Consider the following 19806-nt stretch of genomic DNA (forward strand, 5'->3'; position numbering starts at 1 on the left):
TCAACAGTCCAATTTTGGTGAGCTCGTGCAAATTGTAGCCTCTTTTTCCTATTTGTAGTGGAGATGAGTGGTACCCGGTGGGGTCTTCTGCTGTTGTAGCCCATCCGCCTTAAGGTTGTGCATGTTGTGGCTTCACAAATGCTTTGCTGCATACCTCGGTTGTAACGAGTGGTTATTTCAGTCAACGTTGCTCTTCTATCAGCTTGAATCAGTCGGCCCATTCTCCTCTGACCTCTAGCATCAACAAGGCATTTTCGCCCACAGGACTGCCGCATACTGGAGGTTTTTCCCTTTTCACACCATTCTTTGTAAACCCTAGAAATGGTTGTGCGTGAAAATCCCAGTAACTGAGCAGATTGTGAAATACTCAGACCGGCCCGTCTGGCACCAACAACCATGCCGCGCTCAAAATTGCTTAAATCACCTTTCTTTCCCATTCTGACATTCAGTTTGGAGTTCAGGAGATTGTCTTGACCAGGACCACAACCCTACATGCATTGAAGCACCTGCCATGTGATTGGTTGTCTAGATAATCGCATTAATGAGAAATAGAACAGGTGTTCCTAATAATTCTTTAGGTGAGTGTATGTATATATAAAATCTTGTCCTTCGGTAGCACAGGAAAGATGTTATCTGCAAGGTAATCCTCATAATAGTAGGTGTAGAAGTGTAGGACAGCTCTATTGTTCTCGTGATACACTTTCCGTGCATCTCCAGACCATTTGTTTCTGCTTTATAGTGGACCCATCAGAGGGCTGCTCTGACTGCTCGATCTGTGGCACTTATCTCTAAATTCCTGACGGCTCATACAACTCAATATAGCTAAATTTTTACCAGTTTAAAAATTTAAAAAGGTGAGTTTATGAGCTGTCAGGAGTTAAGAGATACAAGCTACAGATGGAGCCATTAGAGCAGCTCTCTGACAGAAAAGCAGAAATAAACAAATTGGAGATACATGGAAAGTAAAGGCTGTAGGGAAAAAAATAATAAAGATTTTTAGCCCAAAATGAGTACATGTCATGATAAAAAAATGCTCCCCAAAAGGTGCCCATAGTCCTTTAAAGGCTATAGACACCTTTAGGACCAATTCTTTTACTCATTGAGTTGTACTTATTTTGAGCTAGTTCAGCAGTTCAAAGATAAGGGATAGCCCTCAGATGGCATCTCAAACTGAAAGTGAAAGCAAGATGCTCACAGCTAGGCTAAAACTTAACCCCACATGTACAAAACTTGCTGAATTTTTTTAATAAAGACTAAGGCTACTTTCACACTCGCGTTTTGTGCGGACCCGTCATGGACGGATCCGTTCAGATAATACAACCGTCTGCATCCGTTCAGAACGGATCCGTTTGTATTATCTTTAACATAGCCAAGACAGATTGTGTCAGTGAAGACTTGCATTGTGTGCCAGGACGGATTCGTTTGGCTCAGTTTCATCAGACTGACACCAAAATGCTGCAGGCAGCGTTTTTCTGTCCGCCTCCAAAGCAGAATGGACACTGAACTGATGCATTCTGAGCGGATCCTTTTCCATTCAGAATGCATTAGGGCAGAACTGATCCGTTTTGGACCGCTTCTGAGAGCCCTGAACGTATCTCACAAACTGAAACCAAAACGCGAGTGTGAAAGTAGCCTAATTGAAACAAATATTTTTAACTCAAAAGGGATAAAATGCAATCATAAAAAAGATTGCTCACAAAGGTGCTCATACCCTTTAAGTGAGACTCTCTACAATGCTATAAGTCCACAGGAAATTATATAGTCCCATACCTTGGTATTACGTGACCCTTTAAGGACTAGCTACTCTGCCTCTGCATTGTGGCATACATAACATCATTGGCCTTACCTTTGGGGCTTTCTCCGCCTTTAGTTTTCGCACCACTTCACCTTGCTCGGTCACCCTGTCATAGGCAGCTTTGGCGTCACCACCGCTACTGGCCACCACCACAGGGCAGACCGGGGCGCTCGGTGCTGGAGCATTTCCGGGTTTGTAGTCCTGACCGGTTGCCTGTTTATATTCTGCTTTCAGCGACAGAAGAACTTTAACAGCCGTGTCGATTTCAGCTTTTTCGGCTTTCTTGGTCTTGAGGTCCCGGACGAGGTCTCCCTGAGCTGTGACTTTGTTGTATAGAACGGAGGGATCTGCTGCTGACACGGGGGATGGGGCAGGGGCGTTTTTCACCGGGGCTTCTGTGGGTTTCGCCTTTGCCTGTGGCAAATAAACGACAATTTAGTGATGTAACCTGTGCCCCGCTGCTCGTGTCAAACATGGGTCCAGAAAGCTGAGACGCGTTGGGTGAAGTCCTCGCACTGTAGAGCAGAGGTCAGCAACCTCCGGCACTCCAGCTGTTGTGAAACTACAACTCCCAATATGCATAATTGCTCTGCTCTACTCAGAACTATCATTACGCTGGGAACTGTAGCTTCATAACAGCTGGAGTGCTGAAGGTTGCTGACCCCTTGCTGAGGAGCTTTAGCTGTCCCTGTGCCGCCTGTGACATGGAGGCACACTGTCCTCACTGGGGACTTTCCTTCCCTAATCTATTATTGACTCTTCATATGTGCAATAAAATTTTGTCAGGGCTCATGGCCATTTCACAGCTCTCCTTGTACATACAATAGGGCATTCTGCAGCATCCACCAGAGGGTATATATTGGAAGTATTTCCCAATGTACACCGCTGATGAATGCTACAGTAATTTACGTTTTCATTTGTCACTGGATTGTCTCTGTATGGAATTGGGGCAGCAGATAACGCTATCCCAAGAGGGAAAGCCTCTATGCCCGCCTGACAGTGGACATTCTTTGAACCTCCTGGGTGCACCAAGAGCATCCCTGGCACATATGGCAAATGGACACTAGGAAACAGTGTGAATCCAGCCTACATCTCTGATGTGACACGGATTACTTTCAGAGGATAATCTCAGTATGTACATACTATAGAGGATCATACAGAGATCTCTGGCACGTGAATGAACCCTTAGGGCAGGGCTCAACAAATCCCAGGCGCCTGGAGCCTGGGTATTTGCCCCTGCTTGAAAATAGGCCCAGCACACCAGCAGCCGGGCGCAGTAGCACTTTAAGTTTAGAGTAGACGCGGCGTCATGCAGGAGTCCGCGTCTACTCGGCCCGCCCCTCACTACAGTGAAGAGGACCGCTACTGGCTCAGGCTCCTCATCGCTGCGGCGCGTCTCCTTCTCAGAACTGTGGCGAGTGGCGGTATGATAGGGGGGGGGGGGGGGGTCTCCCCCATCATTGGTGGGCAGTGCTTTCCCACCCACCCCCCACCCCCCCCATCATTGGTGGCAGCGGCAGTTCCGATCGGAGTCCCAGCAGTGTTATGATGGGGCTCCGATCGGTTACCATGGCAGCCAGGACGCTACTGAAGTCCTGCCTGCCATGGCCAGTTACTCTGCAGCAATATACTTACATGCGCTGTGGTCGCCCGGGGCTACTTCTTGTAACTCGTCACAAGTTTGTGCGGCGCATTGCTATAAGCACAAGCAATGCGCCACACAGACCTGTGAGTTACAAGAAGAAGGAGCGTCGGACGGCCAGAGCGCATGTAAGTATATTGCTGCAGAGTAACTGGACATGGCAGCCAGGACTTCAGTAGCGTCCTGGCTGCCATGGTAACCGATCGGAGCCCCAGCATTACACTGCTAGGACTCCGATCGGAACTGCCGCTGCCACCAATGATGGGAGGGGAGGGGAAGGGCGCACTGCCCACCAATGATTTTAATACTGGGGGGGAAGAGGGCACACTGCCCATCAATGAATTTAATACAGGGGAAGGTGCACTGCCCACCAATGTTAATACCGGGGAGGAGGAGGGGGGGCGCGCTGCCCACCTATGATTTTAATACTGGGGGGGAGGAGAGAAGAGCACACTGCCGACCAATGATTTTAATACCGGGGAGGAGGAGGGGGGGCGGGGGTTGGAGGATGCACTGCCCACCTATGATTTGAATACCGGGGAGAAGGGGCGCACTGCCCAGCTATGATTTTAATTAGGGGGGGGGGGTGGATGCACTGCCCACCAACGATTTTAATACTGGGGGGGGGGGGGGGGGCCCGCCTGAAAACCCATTCAATTTATCTGAACAGCCTTGTTTCAGCTTCTTTGTCCCCTCCTGTCATTATTTGGGGTCTGGTATTACGACCTCGCATTCCTAGTTGAACAACGTCTCAGGGGTTACCTTTCACCACTCACAATATGTCTCTGAGGATGATACGCCTTGAGCTCCTCTGTTTCTATTGGTTCTCGGTAGCTGCTCTCAACTTTAGGCTATGTTCACAGAACCATATCTGTTTTTCAGTCTGCAAATTGCAGATCCGCAAAATATGCATGTGGTCCAGGTGCTTCCTGCACTTTTTGCGGGCCCCACTATAAAAATGCCTACTCTTATCCACAAAACGGACAATAGGACATGTTCTATAAATTTGCAGCATGGCTGCGGACAGCACATGGATACCATCCACGTGCTGGCTGCATTTTTTGCAGACTTATAGAAAAAAAATGGGTCCATGGGCAATCCGCCAAAAATGCACATCAGAAAATACGGTGGTGTGAATGCCTTAGACCAGGAGACGCTCAACGTCCTCCATCATCTCAGACTTCCCTAAATTTTCCAAGTCTGTTCATCCTATTCTTGAACCTACCTCCGTTTTGACGCCGGCAGTTTTGGTTTTCTCTTTAGAGCCCGAAGTTGGCATCTCCTTGGTGTGACCATCTGGGATGTATATTAAGACACAAGGAGCCTCCTTACAGCTGTGTGGGCTGAGAAACGCAAAAGACGTGTCAAAGAGACTAAGCAAGAAAATTCCTAGATCCACTTATATAAAAGTGGAAAATGAAACATCCGAATAATATAGATATATAAAGACAAGTTTGTGTAAACCTATGATCTCTTACCTGATTGGCTCATACGGCTCATCACAAATATAAAAGCCCCTTCGCTGCAGCTGGATGATGTCCCCCTTTTTCAGGGTCTTCAGACAGGGGTCTCCTAGCATGACCTCTTCTTGCTGAAGTGAAAGAAAAATGTAGTATGCAAAATTTGCAGTTTTAAAATTGATTTATTATAACCGTGCTGTCCCTATGATTTACACTGCTAAGCAGCTCGCTGTAGGCGGGAAGGCAATGTAACTGACAGCTGTGCCCTTCAAGTTCTATTATGCCGCAGTCCTCTGAACACACACGGCCATAAGCAATGTGTGTGGCTATGAGCAGCGACATGTACACACACAACAGCATGGAGGTAACTTAACCCCTGACAAGCTTTTTTTTTTTTTCCATTTTAAAAAATATTTTCATGGAGGTGTTTTTTTTTTTTTTCAGAGCTATTTGGGAAGATTATTAAAAAAAACGAGATTTTTGAATAACTTACCAGTAAAATCTCTTTCTCGCTCTTTCCTTGGGGGACACAGAAGACCTTGGGTATAGCTCATCTCCATAGGAGGCGTGACACTAAGTGAAAACTGTTAAGCCCCTCCTCCACAGCTATACCCTCAGCCTGGAGAGAGAGACTGCCAGTTGCGTGTCCAAGCAGTGAGAAAAGGCAAAGTCCAACAAGGAACCAACAAGCCAACGACCCAACGGGTAACAAAAACTCGGAAAACGTACAGAGAAAAAACAATGAATGGGAGGGTGCTGTGTCCCCCAAGGAAAGAGCGAGAAAGAGATTTTACTGGTAAGTTATACAAAAATCTCGTTTTCTCGCCCAGTTTCCTTGGGGGACACAGAAGACCTTGGGACGTTCAAAAGCAGTCCAAAGGGGGGAGGGACCACAGCACCAAGGTGAAGCACCCGAAAGGCATCAATGAACCGCCGCCTGCAAACCCAGGCGGGGCAAGGCAGCAGCTGCCAAAGTCAGAGTATGCACCCTGTAGAACTCAGCAAGGCGTGCAAGGCAGACCTGTGGCCGCCGTGCCCAAATGCACGGCCGAAGCCCAATGCCTCCGGCCCAGGAGGCACCGACCGCTCTGGTGAAAGGAACGGTGACACCAAAGAAAGAATCCCGCCCTTGGTGCGGTAACCTCAGCAATAGCCAATCTGATCAAGCGGAGGAAAACCACCCTGGAGTCTATCAACCCTATGCACAGACCTCCCGGAAACCCAAGAGGCCGAACGTCTGCAAGAGTCGGAGATCTCCAAGTAAAAAACGGCAAGGCCCAAACAACGTCCAAATAGGTAACCTTCAGAAGGAAGGAAGGAAGAAACAGGATGCAGAACAGCCCTGTCCTGGAAAAGACAGAAAGCTCGTAACAAAAAAAGGGGCCATTCCGGCACCCGTCAGAGACACGACTGATACAGAACACAACCGTACAGGACAGAAGGGGTAGAGAGAACTCCTGTAACGGCTCCAAGGACAAGATTGGAGCGCCGAGAGCTCAGTATATAGTCCCCAGGGCGGTACCGAAGGACAGTACAGAGGAACCAAGGAGCCACTCCGAGGAAGAAGGCCTTGGCAGGCCCAGAGGGCCGGGAACGCTGGAAGAGGAAGAACAGCGCCGACACTTGACACCTCAAGTAAAAGACAGAACCATGGGGAAAGAACTTCAGAGTGGGGAATGCACAGCTTCCCACAGAACCCCAGACAAAAAAACCCTAAGTCTTACGACAGATCCTGGACGAGACACAGCCAGGAGTGGACAGTAGCGAACCCGCTGGAGTCGCCTGGCAAGCAGGCGAAAACCCAATGTGAACAGGCGCAGACCAGTAACACGGGCAGAAGGGTCGACAAAACTAGCCCCGTCGGCCCTCGAACAACGTTGTCCCGTATCCACCCGAGTGGGGGAGCAGAAGGACAGATGGAAAGAACCCAAAGGATCCGCCAGACGCCAGGAGAAGGCAGGCTAAAGTCCATGCTGATGTAACCACGTTGTACAGCCCCGGTGTGGGAGATCAAAGGACAATCTGGACCGAAAAGGTAGTCCCCCCCAAGTTATCGAGAAGGTAAGTCTACATCAGGACCATCGTCTCAGAATGGGCCACGCAATCTGCACTCAGCGGGAGGACAGAACGCGGTAGACCCGGTAAATAGGCACACAGCTAATACAGCCAGCGTGAACAAGGGAGACAGTACGAGGCCAAAAGGAACACCGGAACCATCCACATGAACAACCATGCTCACCCCATGGGGGAGGACAGTGAAAATACAGCCTCCGAAGTCTGGTGGGAAGCCACATCGGAGTGAACTGTATAGAGCGGGAGCCAAACAAAGCCGGCGAGATAAGGCAGTCGAGACAGAGGCCGACATAACACCCTCCAACCGAAAGGAGGAGGAGTGGGCAACAGGGAAGCCATAGGACAGCTCAAAAGCAGAACCCGCTACACTGTGAGACGCCCGGTCCACCGCCTCGCAGAAGGTGAATACCTTGAAGAACCCAAGGCGGAAGTCCTCCGGACCTGGGTAATCCAGAACCCAAGAGAAGTTGGGTGACCGTCCCGAGAAGAGCAGCCCGAACCCGGTAGCAGATCAGACAGAAGCGTAGAGGCGCCAAGAGGAAGGACTCATACCACACTGCATCCGAAGAGGAGGAAATTGCAGCAGGCAAGGGAACCGCAGTCCTGCCAGAGCCAATGAAGAATTCGAGAGGCGCTGCAGACAACAGCACTCCCGACCATGTGACCACTAGCGCAGGGAAGCAATGCCGCAGAAGGACGCAGAGGGCATGCATCTAGGACCCACGAACACTCCCTGGAATGAAAGGCCAACTAAATGAATGAGCACCACCCAGCTCGGTGCAGCAGAGAGAAATAGAGCCTGTCCGGTCAGGAGGACAGAATGAAAACTCCCTAGGGACGAGTGCAAGGCTGGCGGCAAGCATCGTCTCCCAAGAAACAAAGGTATGCCGCAGGAAGCAGGTGAGGCATACGTACGAGCAGCCCCGTAAGCAGCGAGAAGGCCAACCCACCTAGAAAAAAGGGGGGGGCTCGTCCCAGAGCGCCACAGCATGTACGGAATTGCAAAGTGCAACCTGAAAGGGAGTTATGCACAAACCTAGTATAGCATGCGATGGAACGCAATCAGTCCACCCCGAAAGGGGGGAAATTGTACCTGGCCAACTGCAGTCGGCAAGAGTGCAAAGACTCGTCCCAAAAGGGAGTGATGCCTAAGGCCGTACCTACTTCAGAGAAGCAGGACATACCCTATAAACCAGCAGGAACGCAGGAGGTCCACCTAGTGAAAGGGGAACATGCACAGGGGTATCCTAGCATTAAATGAGTGTGCAATAATACACCCAACACTGAACTCAGCGAGAGTGCAACTACTCTGCCAATGAAGGGGGACATGTACAAGTCCAGCACAGCCATATAAGGACAGCCGTGAATCCCATGAGCGTGCCAAATTCTGCCCTTGAAGTGAGAGGTGGTCACGCACAAGGCCAGCACCGTATCCAATGGAAGTGCAAGCGTTCCACCCATGTTAGAGGGCCATTCTCATGGCCAGCAATGTATCCGGTGAGAGTGTAGCACACCGCCCAGAAAAAAAGGGGGTAAAGTACATGGCCAGCATCTCATCCAGGGAGAGTGCGAGCACATACACATGGCCAGCAACGTACTGGCGAGAGACAAACACAGTCACTAAGAATGCGTGCATGTCGCCTGAGGAAGGAAGGCATGCCCCTGGCTGGCAGCGAATCCAGCAAGAGTGCGTACACCGCCTACGGAAGAGGGGTCATGCATATGGCCGACAGCGGATCCAGCGAGAGTGCAAGCACCCTGCCATGTATGGGGTACATGCACGTGGCCAGCAACGTACCTGCGAGGAAACAACCAAAGACAGAGGGATGTATGTATGCTGCCTGAGGGAAGGAGGCATACCCAAGGCCGGCAGGGAATCCAATGAGAGTGCAGCATACCGCCTAAGAAATGGCCGGCAGCGAAACCAGTGAGAGTGCAGCATAATAACATAGTACATAAGTACATCATAGCACATCAGCGAGAGTGCAGCATTCCGCCTATGGAAGGGGGTCGTGCACATAGCCAGTACCGTATCCGGTGAGAGTGCAGTATTCCGCCTAAAAAAGGGGGTCATGCACATGATCGGCAACAGATCCAGTGAGAGTGCTGCGTTCCGCCCAGGAAGGGGGTTACGCACATGGCCGGCAGCGAATCCAGTGAGTGCTGCGTTCCGCCCACGGAAGGGGGTCACGCACATGGCCGGCAGCAAATCCAGAGAGTGCAGCGTTCCGCTTATGGAAGGGGGTCGTGCACAAGGCCAGCACCGTATCCGGTGAAGGTGCAGTATTCCGCCTAAGAAGGGGGTCATGCACATGGCCAGCCAGGGAGAGTGCAGTAGCCCGCCTAGGAGGGGGGGGGGGGGGGATGCACATGGCAGGCACCATAACTGGAGAGATGATGAATGCTGCCTACAGAAGGGCCGAATGCACTTGGCCAGCGCCGTATCCTGGAAGAGGCAAGAAAACCGCCTAAAAGGGGAAATGCCCTAGCAGCGACGCAGGCTGGGAGCGCAACACCATGCCGCCTGTGGAAAGAGGTCATGCAGACATGCAGCATTACTGATGAGGCTGCAGCGTCCTGCGCAGCCCAATAGAAATCATGATCTATTATTATTTATTTTATTATTTAAACTCAGCCTCTGAGGCTAAAGGGGAGCCACCATATAGGGGCCCTGAGAGACAGGAGAAAAAAGGGGGCCAACTATACAGACCCATTTTTGGGAGCCGGCCTGCACCCAAAGGGTTAACAGGGATCCGGCCTGGAGGGCGGCGTGCGATCCCCTGGGGGCGGAGGAACCTCCAGGCGGGAAAAATTCGCGCCTGGAGAAGTTCCCGCCCCCTCCACCAGAGACCGGAATATTGCGGCCTAGTAGGCCGCGAAGCCGGTGGCTAAATTGCGGCGCCCGGCCCGTCATACCGCCGGGACCTGAGGCGGAACGGCGCTTCAAACCGGCCGCGGGAGCCCACCCCGCGGGCCGGTCGGGATTGCGGCCCAGCAGGCCGCGAAGCCTGGGACCAAATTAGCGGAGCCCCGCCGACTGGCACCTGCTGGGGCATAGTCAAGCCCAATGCCGGCCGCGGGAGCCCACCCGGCCGGCCGGAAGAGACAGGGGTCGGAATGCGGTTTTGCCGGCCGCGGGAGCCCACCCCGCCGCCAGAAGAGACAGGAGGGCCGGAATGGCGGCTCGCTGGCCGCGGGAGCCCACCCCGCCGGCCGGAAGAGTAAGGGGGCCTGGAATGGCGGCCCGCCGCGGGAGCCGCGGAGCCTAAAATCTTTTGCGGCGCCCGGCCGCACCGGAATATTAGTGCTGACCGGACCGGTGCCCGTGATGGGTCAGGGGCAGCAAGGCGCGGGCCCTCTGGCCCTGAAAGCAGTGGCCGGTAAGAGGGAGGGGGACCCTGGAGTCTGTGAGGGTGGGAAGCCCAGGGGCCAGCCTAGGGCTAGCAGGGACAAAAGGGTCCAGAGGCCCTGTCAGTATGGGGGTCAGGCACGCAGGAGACCGGGGGGGGGGGGGGGGGGGGGGCCGGACGTAGGGCTGGAGAAGCCAATCTCTCACCATAGCCGTCTTCACCCTCGGTCCGTTCCAGCAGGGTAGTGGCAGGACGCTGGAAGAGGGACTTGGCGTGCGGGCGACCCTTGTGCTGGCGGGATGTAGGGGAGCTGGGCTGCCCTGATCCACCTTGCCTTCTGTGGGGGAGGCAGCAGTGCGGAAGACCGGCACTGGCGCAGCTCGACCCCGGGAGAAACAGAGAGGTCTAGTGCGTCTCTGTTGTCCCTGATGTTCTGGAACAAAAAGAAAAGAAAAAAGTAAAAATCAAAAATTAAAACAAGGAGAAAACAGCCCTGCAGAGCAGGGAGTGTCTTGCCTCCTTGGACACTAAGCTAAAAACTGGCAGTCTCTCTCTCCAGGCTGAGGGTATAGCTGTGGAGGAGGGGCTTAACAGTTTTCACTTAGTGTCACGCCTCCTATGGAGATGAGCTATACCCAAGGTCTTCTGTGTCCCCCAAGGAAACTGGGCGAGAAATATTTATTTTTGGTATTTTTTTTGTGTTTTTTTAATACCATTGCCAATTTACACTGAATCATCATACTAAATTGATTCTTAAAAGGGATTTGAGGGGATATAGATATTTAAATATTTAGGGTGCCTTTTAATTTTTCTACATTGTATAATTTTGTGTGTTGGAAGGGAGTCATCAGATTTTCTATTTCTCCAGTTTTTAAAGGCTTTGGGGAATATTTATCTTATTAAGTGGTGGACAGCGTATAGCCCACCTGGGCAGAGCCAACATTTTTTCATTTCTAGTGTCGCCTCCTAGTGGTAGCTAGGCATATACCCATGGTGCTGTGTCCCCCAATGCCGTTAACAAGAAACTGGCTTTAGCTGCCCATAGCAACCAGATTCCACTTTCCGTTTGCCAAAGAAACTCTGAAAAATAAAAGGTGGAATCTGATTAACTGCTTTGGGCAACTAAAGCCAGTTTTTCTCTGCACCACTTGTGAAAAATATGCCCTTCTAAGTCCCCAGAGTTGACTGAACAGGGGTACTCCAGTGAGCAATTGAAGGGGGGGTCCTCTTTGATAGAACCGCGATCAGCAGCACCTGGCTCCACGGAAGCACAGGACACCCATGCAGGACTTCACAGTGCTACGAAAACATGGCGGACCTTAGTTAGGAGGTTACATAATGGACAATCTACCGTTCCCGGTTATCAGCCATTTCAGGTTTTGCCACTCCATGTAGTGTTCCTCAACAGATCACTGACAAAGTCAAGAAAAACTTCTGTCTCCAGGAACATAACTTCTCACACATCTCCAGAATGGAGAACCCACATTACCATTTACATCAGCAGCTCAGTGACTGGTTGGTCAGTACTAAAAGACAGGGATGTTGCGGTCACCTTGCTACTCCTGTTAATGTACTGTTTGAAATCTTCTTCTTTCCCAAGGACTGGCTTTGTGATCAGATGGTCATAGTTGACACACAATGTTGGGGTTAATGACGCTTTAGGGGTATCTGCCAGCCACGTTATTTTGGTGGTTTTCTTGAAGTCCTTGTTCTCCAAGTTCAGCTTGGCATCGAGAGAAGTTATCTTCCCGCTGGAGTCTCTGCAGATGAAAACACATGAGGTCAGTGTCTAGATTACAGTAACCAAACCCAAAATTACATTCAAAGGGCATTCCAATCTTATAAAAAGTCATGTCATCGCTATAGGATATGCCATCACTTTATGATCTGAGAGTCCAACCTGTAGGATCCCTAAAGATCCCTAAGAGTAGGAGAGGAGGATGAGGCAGCTCTTTAGCTCAGTGTTGTGAAGCAACTTGTCCTGCTGTATGATTAGGACAGGTTTTGTTTGCACTAATAGGATGGCGACCGTTTTATTTTTCCTAATGATTGCTCCCCAGACAAAACAAGCCATTGTAACTAATAAAAAAGGTATTTGGGAACATATTTATAATAAAGTAAAATTTTAGTTTTTTCTTTTTCTTAATTCCCGGAGAACGCCTTTAACATTCATTTACTGATTTAGCAAGGGCTGCAGGAGGACGTCCATATGACTGCAGAGTCAGACTACCAAGGGCTTATACTGAATGTAGTCTGTTACCATGGTGACATTTACATGCATCGAAACTATGAAAATGCACTGGCTGTAAAGTTGGACCTTCCCTTTAACGTTTCTTACCGGTGAATTTTGGTGATGTTGAGATTACCCCAGTTGATAAAGGTGACAATCTCTCCCTCGGACAAAGTCTCAGCATCTGCTCCCTCTATAAGAACGCGAGGCCCGTACCATACAGGTTTCATGCCAACCTCGGCATTCTGCAGAACAGTAAAGGCACAATTAACAAATTTTGTCTGCCTCAAGACTCCACCACCCAGCAAAGATGGATTTAGTACATAGGAAGATAACAGTGGATAAACCCCAGCTCTATGTCCTTAACTACAATCACATACTTTTATAGGGGTTTTAGCAACTGCCCACAGACCCCTGAAACAGAAGATTCATACTTATCTGCTCCTCGCCACTCCAGTCCTCCGCAGTACCTCCTCCAGTGTCTCCATCTTCCGGTTTACATCACATGCACCCCTCCATCCAATGACCGGCTTTAGTAGCAATGTGGCTATGAACAGCACGTCCAGGGGCGGATTGGCCATAGACCTTACAGGGAACTTTCCCGGTGGGCCGATGCCCAGGGGGCTGCCTGGGTGCTCCTCACGGCCGGCCAGTGGAAGTTTTAGGGGATGTATTCTTTTGATGGACTGTGGTATTTGGCTCTGTTGGTTTGGTATAATGTGCCACAATATGGCATTTCTGGCCCTGTCTTCCATCAATTTGGATCCAACTACAAAACAGGGCCACTTTTAGTATTTTTTCCAGGGCCACTTTAAAGTTCCCAGTCTGCTCCTGAGCACGCCACCACTGAAGCCAGTCATTCACTGTAGCGGTGCGTGTGCCCACACTCCGCCCAATGTAAACAGCGTGGGGGCCAGAAGATGGATGCAGTGTAGGCAGTGCGGAGGACCGGAGTGGTGAGGAGCAGTTAAGTATGAATCTTCTATTTCAGGGGGCAGGCTGCAGGTACTTGCTAAAAAATCATTATTACTGGAAAACCGATTTAAAGGGGATTTCATACTTCAAAACGTGATGGCATAACTCTAGGATATGCCATCCCTACGGCCGGTAGATAACTGACCCCTGGGACCCCCCTGCATTTTCATGATGGGGGTTCCTGGAGGTTGGTGCCCCAAAACAAAATTATGAACTGACAGTATGTCACAACTGTATCAACAGGCCTGAAATCCAGACTGAAACATTTTCCCTGCGCTGACACGTAGCACATCAGGGCAGGTTCATCCACATGGATTTTCAGCCCCAGTAGTTAAAAACGAGATTTTTGTGAAACTCACCTGTAAAATCTCTTTCTCGCGTGGTTCATTGGGGGACACAGGACCGTGGGGTATAGCTTGCTGCTGCCACTAGGAGGCGACACTAGGCTGAAAAGTGATAACTCCTCCCCTGCAGGCTATACCCCCTCCAGCCTGGAGAGAGCATATCAGTTTGTGCCCAAGCAATAGGAGTAGGAAAAAAATAACCATACGGTAAACAACCAACAAATGACCAACGCCAGCCGGAGCAAACCAGAACTGGGGCCATACTGGCTCCACAACCGCCAACAATCACAGCAAACAGAAATTACTGGGTGGGAGCTGTGTCCCCCAATGAACCACGCGAGAAAGAGATTTTACAGGTGAGTTTCACAAAAATCTCGTTTTCTCGCTGGTATCATTGGGGGACACAGGACCGTGGGACGTCCTAAAGCAGTCCACGGGGAGGGAACAAATCACATGCCCATGGAGAAAGAAACGCCCTCGAGGATGCGTAACTCACTGCCGCCTACAAGAATTTGCTGCTTGGAACAGTACCCGCCGGCGCCTAGGAAGGCACCCGGTAAGACTTGATGAACGTGTGCCCGGAAGACCAAGATACCGCCTTCCACACTGGAAGCTACTGCATGGAGGAGATGGACCCGAGAAACGCCGACCGCTGGTCGGGTGGGCCAAGACTCAGCCGGGCGTTGCCTACCCGAGGGCGCATGCCCGAGCAACTGTTGAACGGATCTATCTGGAAAACATCCCTTGGAGGCCGTCAGCCTTGACAAGGACCCCAAGATAAGAATTGGTAGAAGTCCGTAGGGCTGTAAGCGCTAGACAAGGACAAGCAAGTTCAGAGGCCAAATCACATGGCTGATGGAGAGCCCGGTCCATGTACTACGAGGGAGAAAGAAGAGAAACCCATGTCTGCAAGGCGTGGAAAGGCGACCACCTTCTGCGAAAAAAGAGGATCCTGGACGGAACACTGCCCTATGCCATACTCAAAGAAAAAAGTACGTACAAGAAGGCAAATCAATTCAGAGAAAGAAATAAAAATAAAAAATAACGCCACCAAACAGCTGGCTCCTGGCCGCAGCTGTGGAAGCAGAACTAAAAAGGCCAAGTCCGTAGGATTCACCTCTGGCCCAGAGAACACCCCCTAGGGAGCGGAATATTGGTAGACCAACGCCCTTATAGCCATAGAGGCTGGTGGTGAGATTTCTAGTGAGAGAAACTGCCTGAGAATCACTAAGAAACAAACGCCTGAGCCAGGCGTGCCCCACTGCAGGCCAAAGTATCAATGCCCCACGGGAAAGGCAAAGTAAAGCCAACGAGAGCACCGCCAGTGATGGGAAGCCCCGTCAGTGACCATATTTCAACAAAGCGGCAACGCTGCCTGGAAGGGCAGATGAGTGGAACAAAGATGAGAGAAATACTCTTGTCGGGTGAAGTTCGACTACGACGTCCAACGCCTCCACCATACCCGAGGAACCCTGGGTCCGTGAAAAAATAGAGATGGGCTTCCAGAGCCGTACAACCCACGACTACTGGTCAGCTAGACAGGAGGATAAGGAGATCAGTCATCCACCACGAGGGGAGACCAGAAAGGAAACGTGTGATCCGTACCGGGGACGAAACCCCTACTAGCGGGGAACGTCGTAACAGACACCCGCTCTACCCGTCTTGGGAAGGCTCTCAGTCAACACCCGGAATGAGCAGTGAATGAACAACCACCATTGGCTTGAGGCGATATCACTGACATCTGAAGAGAGGTAGCACCAATGGCGTTACGGTATGACTACTAGAATCCAGGTCCCGCTTAGAACGGCAATCTAGTGTTGACGAGTGCCGTAGGGACTGATCTACTCAGTAGAACGCACTCAAAAGGTAGGTGCTGATCAGCCATGGTAACTACACCATCGCCATCTCCGAGCCGACGACAGAAGGACAATAGTCAACAATAATAATGAAGAGGACCGGCACTCATTGTAGTCTTCAACAAAAGATGATGTCTCTATTGGTCACATACAACACTGACGCGTTTCGGCTCACATCAAGAGCCTCTCTCAAACATATGGATATGGATTGGATGTGGCAGAAGGACAACAGTTGTCAGAGCCACGGACCCCCATTGGTAGTAAACCAGAAAGAGGCCAGAACTAAAGCCCATTCCCATGTGAGACTGGAGCTCCACAGCGTCCAGTGGTGATGCGATCCTCCGCCTGAAGGGAGGCCCTACAAGGGAAGCCCCAAGAGTAATGCTCACGCCATACTCCAGCCGAGGAGTAGGCCACACCGTAGAGGTCACTGAAACTCTTGTTAGAGGAATCCGTTGCCTGACGAAAGAACTGTGCAGAAGGAACCTCAGCATGTAGTGGTGACTCAAACACCCCTTGTGCGGAAGGGGCTACCGCATGCTCCGCCAGAGTGGACATGAGGGGAAGGCCTGAGGACATTCAGTAGAAGTGCTGGTATCAAGCTGGCCCAGCCAGTAGAGCTAACCTTAAACCCTCCACCTGACAAGGGCGCTGAATAGGAGCAACTGCCGAATTAGTACCAGGGCAGAACCCCTACCTGAGGGGGGCCGTCTCGCTACAGCGATTAGGAGCATCTAGCCCTAGCATGAAGACTACCCTGCGAAGGAGAAGCCGTTGTAGTAGCCACTGCAGATTGCCAGCATAACGCCCTCACCCAGACAAGGATGAGTGGTGGACGAAGCACCCGGAGTCGGTGGAATATTCGGCTTGCTGGATCTTGACCACAGTACTCTGTGCAGTGTGATTGACATGAAACGGTGGAGGCTCATAGGGATAGGGAGTCTCTAGGACACACAAGGCTGGTGACCCCCTTAGAACACAAAGGCCACAATCTTGTGTCCAATAAGTGCATGAAGAAAAAGGGATACAATATGAGAGTATCCATAGTATCCAGTGGCAGAATCCATATGCCACTAGATGGAGAATATCAGGCACCAGCGGTACCGACTGTTGCCACAGACCACCTGTGAAAGAAACCAAGGCATCTAGAGTCGTGGCGTAGCTGAAATACAGCATGCAAAGAGGCATAGTGATTCCCCCGTAACTGGATCGTTTGTAGAGCGTAATGCCCTAGGAAGTATGTGATGGCAAATGGGAGACCAACGGAAGCGCAAACCCCCGGTTAGGGAAGGGGGTAGCGAGATAGTCAGAACCGCGATCTACGGAAGTGTAATTACCCACTCAATGGAGGGGGAAAAATCTACGTCAAACACTGCGCCCAGTGGCAGTGCCAACGCTTTACCTATGATCGGGAGTAACATATCCAGTAAGTACAGTAACCCGAGGTAGTGCAAATACAACACCCATCGAAGGGGGTAACGCACCTAGCAGGAACTTGCAAATGACGAGTTCTGTACTCTGTGGGAAGTGCCATCATCCTACCCCAGTAAGGGGGTAATGCGTACGTAAACACTGCGACAGCAGTGAGAATGCCATAATGCCACCTATACAAAAGGTTAATGTATGCTGACTATACTGAGCTCAGTGGAACTTCAATTCCGCCACTCACAGAACGAGGGGCACCTATGGCTGGCATTGAGGCTAATGCTAGTGAGGTCAGTCCACCTCAGGAAGGAGGTAATACCCAAATTAAGCACTGTATCTAGTAGAAGAGTAAATGGTGCCTAAGGAAGGGGTTAACGCTACACCAGAACCGGTTAGCACGGACGTAATCTAGGAAAAATAATCCGGATTCATGTCGGAGTCCGAATAACTGTCCTGCTTCGGCCCACACGTGCGCAGTTCCACCTCTCAGCCTCTAGCCCATGGCTGTTGCAGGCTGTGGCGGTGTTGATATAAGAACCAAACTACCCCGGAGGTGGAATGGAACTAAAGGTCTGCTCACCGATTGCGCAGACGGTGCTCTATTAACCAAACGACCCAGGAGGGTGGATTGGGAACTTCCAGAGGTCCTCCGCTGAGTTGCGCAGGAGGAGAAACTCAAACAGACGCCCCCGGAGGGTGGATGGGAAGTTTCAGTTGTCCTCAACTGGATTTTTGCGCAGTTGTAGCACCATTAACCCACCGGCCTCAGAGGGCGGATTGGGATCCTCCAGATGTACCCCACTGGATTTATGCAGTTGGAGCATGATCAACCAAACGGCCCGGAGGGCGGATTGGGGACCCTTCGGATGTACTCCACTGGATTTACGTAGTTGGAGCATTATCAACCAAACGGCCCAGAGGGCGGAATGGGAATCCCTCAGATGTACTCCACTGGATTTGCGCAGTTGGAGCATAATCAACCAAACGACCTCAGAGGGCGGATTGGGATCCTCCAGATGTACCCCACTGGATGTATGCAGTTGGAGCATTATCAACCAAACGGCCCGGAGGGCGGAATGGGAATCCCTTCAGATGTACTCCACTGGATTTGCGCAGTTGGAGCGTAATCAACCAAACTGCCTCAGAGGGCGGATTGGGATCCTCCAGATGTACTCCACTGGATTTATGCAGTTGGAGCATTATCAACCAAACGGCCCGGAGGACGGATTGGGGACCCTTCGGATGTACTCCACTGGATTTTGCGCAGTTGGAGCATAATCAACCAAACGGCCTCGGAGGGCGGATTGGGATCCCTCAGATGCACTCCACTGGATTTTGCGCAGTTGGAGCATAATCAACCAAACGGCCTCGGAGGGCGGATTGGGATCCCTCAGATGCACTCCATTGGATTTTGTGTGCTGAGGAAGGCAGGATCTGTATGCGCATAATAATTTTTTTTTTTTTTTTTTTTTTATTATTATTTTTTTTTATTTATTTTTATTTTTTTTTTATTTTTTTTGGTGAGGACCTAGCCTGATATGGAGAGGAGGTCAGGGAGGGCTGTATACTGCAATATTAAGGCACATTGTGCCTGCAGACAGAAAACTAGAGTAAACAGGGGCCTGAAATGAGGGAGGAAGGTCCGGCCTAGAAGGCCGCAAAGCCGGGGACTAAATTATCACGCCGGCCGACCGAACTCACCGCTAGTCAGCACAGAGCGTACCTGGAGCGATGTCCGGAATGCGGTCGCCTGTGTCCACTGACCGCGGAAGCCCATCGGAGGAGTAAATAGCGTGGCCGGAGGGAAAAGAAAGAAATAGAAAAGGTAGGCCCGAATAAAGCCGGGGCCTAGATTTTGCGGCGTCCGGCCGAGTAGGGGAACCGTTCTGCCTGCTCTCCTGGGACGGCTTAGCGGGCTCCTGAAAAGGAGCCGCCGAGAAGATGCGTCGCTTGGCCGGCCGGGAAGCCACCCAGTCGGTCGGAGAGCGGGGTGACCGGAATAGGGCGCAGAAGGCGCCTGTTTTAGATCGGGAAGGGGTGAAAATAAGATGCCGTCGCCGCGGAATGGGATTAACCCTTTCTACTGAGGAGAGCTGGGCGACGGGTGGAGGATTCGTTACCCCCTCCAGAAGGTGGCCATGTGAGGGGGACAGGGAGGGACAGTAAAACTCACCTGTCTTCATCTGTGGTCTTCACCCTTAATCTTGTACCAGCAGGGCCACCCCACGACCGCTGGCACCAGGCATCAGGGGTCCAGGTAGAGAAGGGCTGGAGAGTAGGTGGCCCTCTTGCTGGCGGGAAGCAGGGGAGCGAGGCTGCCCTGGTCCGCTTTGTCTTCTTGGGGGGAGGCAGGGCGGTGGAGCAGGCAACACCGGCCAGCCTCCCAGGGAGACAGAGACGCATGCGAATCTGTGCCCCTTAACCTAATAAAATAAAATAAAATAAAAACAAAATTGTAAAAGAGCCACCCTGCTAAGCAGGGAGGTCTGCCTCCTACGACACTAAGCTAAAAACTGATATGCTCTCTCCAGGCTGGAGGGGGTATAGCCTGCAGGGGAGGAGTTATCACTTTTCAGCCTAGTGTCGCCTCCTAGTGGCAGCAGCAAGCTATACCCCACGGTCCTGTGTCCCCCAATGATACCAGCGAGAAATGATT

General features: G+C 51.2%; 1 protein-coding gene across 1 annotated transcript in view; it reads right to left on the reverse strand.

Annotated features, from left to right (window-relative positions):
- Positions 1-19806, reverse strand: part of EPRS1 (glutamyl-prolyl-tRNA synthetase 1) — a 112782-nt gene that overhangs the window by 42399 nt on the left and 50577 nt on the right. Inside the window, 5 exon segments of the mRNA XM_044292339.1 lie at positions 1847-2209; positions 4663-4780; positions 4916-5028; positions 11873-12080; positions 12659-12795. Coding sequence (XP_044148274.1) covers positions 1847-2209; positions 4663-4780; positions 4916-5028; positions 11873-12080; positions 12659-12795 — 939 coding nt within the window.

The sequence above is a fragment of the Bufo gargarizans genome, chromosome 4 (assembly GCF_014858855.1).
Source record: "Bufo gargarizans isolate SCDJY-AF-19 chromosome 4, ASM1485885v1, whole genome shotgun sequence".
In the NCBI taxonomy this organism is placed as follows: Eukaryota; Metazoa; Chordata; class Amphibia; order Anura; family Bufonidae; genus Bufo; species Bufo gargarizans.